Source organism: Crocuta crocuta, unplaced genomic scaffold (genome assembly GCF_008692635.1).
Source record: "Crocuta crocuta isolate KB4526 unplaced genomic scaffold, BGI_CrCroc_1.0 scaffold177, whole genome shotgun sequence".
Taxonomy (NCBI): Eukaryota; Metazoa; Chordata; class Mammalia; order Carnivora; family Hyaenidae; genus Crocuta; species Crocuta crocuta.
This window is the reverse complement of record NW_027531880.1, coordinates 3,216,998-3,224,165: the sequence shown is the minus strand read 5'-3', so window position 1 is coordinate 3,224,165 and position 7,168 is coordinate 3,216,998. Positions and strand designations below refer to the sequence as shown.

Genomic DNA, 7,168 nt, shown 5'->3' with positions numbered 1-7,168 from the left:
CCCGGCGCGTGACGTCACCACGCGCGCCGCGCGCCGCGCCCCCTGTCAGAGGCAGCCATTGTTCAGCGGGTCGCGCTGGCTCTGCCGGGGCTGGGTTGGTCCTGCCCTGCTCTCCAAGTCCCGGCCCCTCCTTAAAGCTGGGAGACGGGACCGGTCCGCGGCTTTGAGCACTCTGCGGTCCTCGGGTGCCGGCCACCATGAGCAAACGGAAGGCGCCGCAGGAGACGCTCAACGGGGGAATCACGGACATGCTCACAGGTTAGCTCCGGGCCAGGCGCCGCTGGCTTTCTTCTCCTTTCTTCCCACCTCACTGCCTTCCCTTCCTTCTCTCCCGTCCCCACAGCCCTGTGGATGGGGCCGGCCCCTTGCAGCGGGTAGTCTGCCGTACGGATCTTCCTTCAGCGCCCGTCGCTGGTGGCTGAATGTCAGTCCTCCTGGGGACTCCCGTGTCGCTGTGTGGGCTGTCTTTGGCTTGGCCCGTGTAGAAGCGGAGAGTCACAGTCCCTTAAGAAGCTGTTACAGCCCCTTCTGGAAAACTCAGTTCTCGTTTGTTTACTCGTGGTTCTTGTTCACCCGAGCCTCTTGTTGCCTTTACAGAACTCGCAAACTTTGAGAAGAACGTGAACCAGGCAATCCACAAGTACAATGCTTACAGGTGGGACGGGGCAGCATTCCCTGGTAGCATGCGTCCTGGGATGTATGACAGTTAACAGGGCTGAGGGGCCAGTGGATATTTGGACCATATGCAAGAGGAGAAAAAAGCAGGAACTGAGGGTATTGACTCTGTGGTGGTACCTTACTGCAATATTTTCGAGATAATTTGGGCAGAGCTCTGTAGGATCGTTTCTGATCCGTTCCCAATTCTGATTGAAAAATTGGTGTGGCTGATAGGTATTTTTCCCATCATCAAATACGAATTGCTGAAAAGGCAGTTTGATTTTAAGCCATAATGAAAGACAGTGAATGAGGTCTGTGCTATGAAATTCAAGGAATCAAATTTCCCATCTGATTGGTGTTTGTCGGATCCTTGGATCCATCCATCCTTGTCCATCTCACCAGGACCCTTATCATAGCTGTTATTCCCACATTCAGTTACTTGTGCGCCTTAGTCCACAGACTCCCAAGTCCCTCAGCTCTTGCAAGCAAAAACGAAGCAGCCCTCTTAACTTCCCTCTACCCTCTAGCTAGCTCCTGTCTCTTCCCTCCACTTTACAGTTAAGCTTCTTGAATAATCTGTTTCTTGTCTGGATTTTCTCAGCCCTAGTCCTTCTTTATCTCACTGTGGTATAATTGCCATCCGGCCATTCCTCTGAAAATGCTCTCACCTACATCTCACCTAATTGGACCCTCACTGGCCTCCACCATTAGCTCATTGCATTCACATCTTACCCTGGAATTCTGCGGTGACGCTCCTGGCTGTTCTTTCTCCTTCTCTGCTTCAGTGCTAGTAGTTCCCAGAGGTCTGCCCTTCGTCGTTTTTTCTCGTTTTCATACTTTCCCTGGCAGTCTTAACATTCTTGGCTTTGGATACTGGTTATGTCGTTGACTCCAGATCTGTATCTCATTGGCTTTTCCTCAGATTTTTAGGCCTCTGTTACCTTTATCTCCACCCTTTCAAAATTAACCTCACCTCTCTCCCTCCCTTCCCATTGAACATAATTCAAAACTGATTACGCTTCTTACCTTACCTTACCTTTTATGACTTCCTGTTTAAAGTAACTGTACTATCTTCCACACATATGATGATCTAAAGATCAGAGATATTCAGCCCTATCTTCTATGTTGCAGCAGTATTTAGGAGATACTCAGTTTTGAAAGAGCCCGTCAAGGGATAAGTGAAAGGAAGAATAGTTTAAGAAAGGAAGCAAAATGTGTCAAGGCATTGAGAGCTGAAGGAGTATAACATTCTTCAGGCAGTCAGTTTGCTTATGGAGTATGGTTGGAGTGGGGAAGTCACTGGAGAATCAGGTGATGGCTGCGTGCACTTCCCTACCCAGATGCACATTTCTCTTGCTTGTGGCCAGTGTGTCCTTTTGAAAATAGGTGTCTGATCCTGCCATTCTTCCATATCAGATAATTGATATTTCCTCTTCACCTTGATAAAGCCCGAATGCATTGTGGCATACAAAAGGCCTTTCATGATTTAATTCTTTTTCCCTTTAGGCTTTGCCCCAAATGCCAGTTGTCTGGTACTACTTGTCTTTACTGAAACAATTCCCTCAACAAACTGTCCTCAACCTACCTTTCCAGACTCATCATCAGTTACATGCTAATAGAGAGCTTGAAATCCAAGTCTAAAGGTCTGTATGTTATTAGACTAGAATGAAAAACCAAAGCTGCAAAGACTACCCAGTATTTATGCTTTATTTATTTATTTATTTATTTTTTAAAATATTTTTATTTATTTCTAGGAGAGAGAGAGAGAGAGAGAGTGTGAGCAGAGGAGGGTCAGAGAGAGAGGGAGTCACAGACTGAAACAGGCTCCAGGCTCTGAGCTGGCAGTCAGCACAGAGCCCGACGCGGGGCTCGAACCCACGAACCATGAGATCATGACCCAAGCGAAAGTCAGACGCCTAACCGACTAAGCCACCCAGGCGCCCCAGTGCTTTAGATTTCGATGTATTCTGGCTTTTATCAGTATCATTGCTAAACTATATTTAGCACTGAAATTATAAGCAAGGTACCATCGGTAAGCTCCCAACGTGTGCCCAGTGTTCACCAGATTATTGAGCTGGGTGTGTGTGGAGAGGGGCAAGAATCACAGGTCAGTGCTTTATGCAGAACTGAGATGAGAGCAATGAAAAAAATATGTAACTATAAGGACATGGCGGAATGCAGTTGCAGTTTTAAGCCATGAATTTAAAAGTAGCCATCCATAAGCCCATTTGGTATCTAGTAGTCTAAATACCACTGGCACATTTTTATGAGAGTTATGAACAATTTCTGAAAACTAGCTTATCCGAAAAAGGAAAGGCCACTGGTTTGCTGAATCTCTCTAGTTTTAAATATACACTTAAAATTATACTATCCTCAAATGTGAGGATTTTCAAGATACTTGTGAAAGATATGCAGGTGGTCTGTCAGTTCATCTGAGTTTTTTAAGGTTGACACAGATGTGGAAAATTAGTTGTTGTGATAAAGCTAAAGCTAAATATTAGCTTGGATGTGTGTTCCAGTTTAAGAAAAATTAAGACCTCCCTGGATTTCTAACTGATTTTCTTTCTTTTTTTTTCCTCTTATAGAAAAGCAGCATCTGTGATCGCAAAGTACCCACACAAAATAAAGAGTGGAGCAGAAGCTAAGAAGTTGGTAAGTTTAGTGAGCAGGCTGACTGTAGAGTTCACACATGTACAAACTTGATGAGTTCAACTGGCAAACTAAATTTACCTCTCCCAAGCTGTCTCGATCCACATATGCAGATTTCACTGCTGCTGATTTCTTGGAATAATATTAATGCTGTATCACTCATACTGTTTCATTGTCACAGTGTTTTTATTGTGGAGGGTGTGGATTGAAATTTTGCTTTAAATATGTAATTATAATTTTTTTCTATACCCTGCCATATATACATGTATTCACATTGAATTTCAGCTTGAGGTTTAGTCCTCAGGAATGTAGTGACAGAATGATATTGACATGTCTGGTCCCTAGCTATCTTATTCTGATCCCCAGGTATAAGAATTTATATCAGTTAGTGAGAGCTGGTGTTCTCAGAGAAATCTTACCTACTAATGACATAATTGAGCCCCTTAGTATATATGCTCTATCACTGTGTGTGTCACAATTTCTAAAGGGTCATAGCTCTTGCTAGCTTATGTTAATATTGCTAAGACTATACTGGAAAATCTACCTATTGATAGATTGTTCTCTTTCATCTAAATCTCACTGAAAGATTCAAAGTTCCTGAAAATTGAGGACCATATCTTAATTCATCTTTTGTTGAAGATGTCAAACTGATGTGGCTTTTGATTGGTCTAAGTCCTGATAGTTATCACCTACTTCTGTTATTCTTTACCCATTTGTGTTCACAAAAGTCCTCTAGAATTTAGGTATCAATATTTGAATGTCCTTAATTTTCTCACGAGAGCCTTCAAAGTATGAGCTATTAACTGTCCTGTATTTTCACCTTTCAGAGTCATGGAATTTCCATAAATCTTTTACATCTTATTATTGAGTGACAGATTATCCACATTAATCCTGTGCCACATTTTCATCTTGAATGTCTTACTCAACACTAATCATGCCCTGGTGGCGTATAGGTTTTAAATCTTTTGTACCATAAACAGTTCTCAACATCAGTATATCCTCCCCAAATAGACTAGCCAAGGAAGTTATAAATACATTGGACTTTAATTCTGGGTTTCTTTCCTGGTGAACTGACCAGTGTTAACCTCAGGAGCTACTTCTGCTTCCATTCTGTTCCCTTTTATCACTATTGACTTTCCTTTTTTATGTTAATTGCCTGCTCATTTATTGGATTCAAACTTTTGACAAGTTCTAATGCACTTTTTCCCAAATCTGAGCTTATGGTATATCTCTAAAAAAACCCCACAAAAGTATCCAAAATTCCTTTTGCATGAAACCGGACTTAATATGAAAATCTCATAGGAGAACCTGGGTGCCTCAGTTTTCAGCGCTCAGGTCATGATCTCATGGCTCATGAGTTTGATGTGGGGCTCAAATACAGACAACTCAGTCGCATGTCACACTCTGTGCTGACAGCTCAGAGCCTGGAGGCTGCTTCAGATTCTGTGTTTTCCTCCCTCTGCCCCTCCCCCACTCATGTTCTGTCTCTTGCTCGTGCTCTCTCTCTCAAAAATAAACAAACATTAAAAATATGAAAATCGCATCATTTTTCCTTTCCACTATTATATGAAAAATCACCAACCTACTCTTTGGCACACATGAGTGCATCTCAATAATTCTAGAAGTCTGATATTTCCAGAATGAGTGTTTGCCTCTTAATCCTTAATGTTAGGTACAGTTAATAGCCTAGGCCTAAATTGCTTCAGGTCAGTATGTACCTTCTGATAAAGAAAATGAGAAACCTGGGCAGTTTCCATTCTCTAGTCTATTCTGTTTCCTAATTCTTGTTCATTTCTATCTGGTAATTGCTATTTTCAGAACTTGAATATGTGTTCAGTAGCCCTGGAACACTTACTAAACATTAAATAGGTCAAGAATATAGAAAGGTAACCTTAGGGCTAAGAGACAGTAGGAGATAACTGGCACACATGTTGTTATGCATTTGAACATTTAAGTTTAAGGGACCAACGCCACCAAGAGTGAACCCTATGTAAACTATGGACTTGGATGATGTTTCGGTTATAGGTTCATCACTTATAATCAGAGTAGCATTGTAGTGAGGGATGTTGATACTTGTGGAGGCTGTGCGTGTGTAGGGGCTGAGGGTACATGGGAACTCTGCGCTTTGTGATCAGTTTTGCCGTAAACCTGTAACTACTGTGAAAAAAAAAAAAGCCATATATAACAGGAAAAAATAAAAAGGATAAAAAACATGAAAAAGTGTTCCATTTCACTAATAATCAGAGTTGCAAATTAAAACAAGATGCTGTATGGTGCTATCAAACTATCAAATGTAATATACAGTATGGATAAAGATGTGGAAAAAGACATACAAATGATGGATCCCTTGGTTATTTACAGCTTTTCTGAAGGATAATTTGGCAGAATGTTGGCAAAATGTCTATCTCCTTTGTCCCAGCAATTTTACTTGGAGGAATTTATCCTGAGGGAACCAGTAGAGATAGATGTGTATAAGCATCCTTAGTTGTGCACCTGTATGCCAGTATTCTCCCGCTGCTTGTGGTGCAGCAGTAAAGACAGGATCTCTGCTCTCATGGGGCTTATGTTCTAGAGCCTTGCTATCCATCACAATAACCGTGAGCTGCATTTGGCTAGTGAACTCTTAAAGTGTGGCTAATGTGACTAAGGAATTGCCTTTTTTTGTTTTAATCATATAAACTTAGATTGTCACATGTGGCTGGTGGCTATCATATTGAACTCTACAGTTCCAGAGTGGTGGTTCTCAAAGTGTGGTACGCAGACCACCAGCAGCAGCATCACTGCCTGACAACTTAATAGAAATGCAACCTACAGGGGCAGCTGGCTGACTTAGTTGGTAGAGCATGCGACTCTTGATTTCAGGGTCGTGAGTTCAAGCCCCACATTAGGTGTAGAGTTTACTTAAAAAAAAGAAAGAAATGCAGCCTATTAAGTCAGAAACTCTAGGGTGGGACTTGGCTTTCTGTGTTTTACTGCAACCCCAAGGTGATGATGATGTATCCAAAAGCTTAAGAACCTCTGCTCTAGAGGAAATTCATGACATTGTTATATTAAAATTTGTGAACTATCTAAATGTTTACCTGTAGGGAATTTGTTAAGTAAATTATGATATGCTATGCAGCCACTAAAGATATTGAAGTTGTATTTATATATTGATATGGAGATTTTTCCATGATCTGTTTTAAGCTAAAGAAATACAAAGCAGTATGATTCTGTTTCTATAAGAAAACTGTGTACACACACACACACACACATATATATATATATACACATGTATATGCACATATAACTGCTTATGTATATAAGCAGAAAAGAAGGCTATGGAGCAGATGTTAGGTGATGAAATTATAATTTATTTTAATTTTCAGGGTGATGAAATTAACACGTGATTTTAATATTTTTCTTTATGCAACTCTGTTTCTTTTTTCTACATCAAAAATTAATTTTAAAAAAGTAAGTCATTTAGAATTGTTTTATTAAGGCTTCTCTTTTGTCAATTATTTAAGAATTTTGTTGGGAGAATATATTTTCACTATGACTCAATTTTCTGTGTCCTTGGTTTCAAAACTGGTCACATGATGATCTTTGTTTTTTCATTTCCCATTTTTTACTTTATCTTTGAGTGATTTGGTAAGCATTATATTTATATGAGTTTTATATTTTTAATTTTCTATTAGCCTGGCGTAGGAACAAAAATTGCTGAAAAGATTGACGAATTTTTAGCCACTGGAAAATTGCGTAAACTGGAAAAGGTAAAATTTTAACTTGTTTGTTTATTTGATTATAGTGTCTGCTTTTTTTTTTTAATATTTATTTATTTTGAGAGAAGGAGAGCAATCATGAGCAGGGGAGGGACAGAGAG

The 7,168-nt window shown here is 40.5% G+C and overlaps 1 protein-coding gene across 3 annotated transcripts in view; it reads left to right on the top strand.

The window, feature by feature from the left end:
* Window positions 1-105: 105 nt before the first annotated feature.
* Window positions 106-7,168, top strand: part of POLB (DNA polymerase beta) — a 28,145-nt gene continuing 21,082 nt past the window's right edge. For all 3 annotated transcript variants that reach the window (XM_077773117.1, XM_077773118.1, XM_077773116.1), the window contains exons 1-4: window positions 106-258; window positions 598-655; window positions 3,243-3,309; window positions 6,984-7,058. In XM_077773117.1, the coding sequence (XP_077629243.1) occupies window positions 198-258; window positions 598-655; window positions 3,243-3,309; window positions 6,984-7,058 (261 nt within the window). In that variant the 5' untranslated portion in view covers window positions 106-197. The remainder of the gene's footprint in view (window positions 259-597; window positions 656-3,242; window positions 3,310-6,983; window positions 7,059-7,168) is intronic.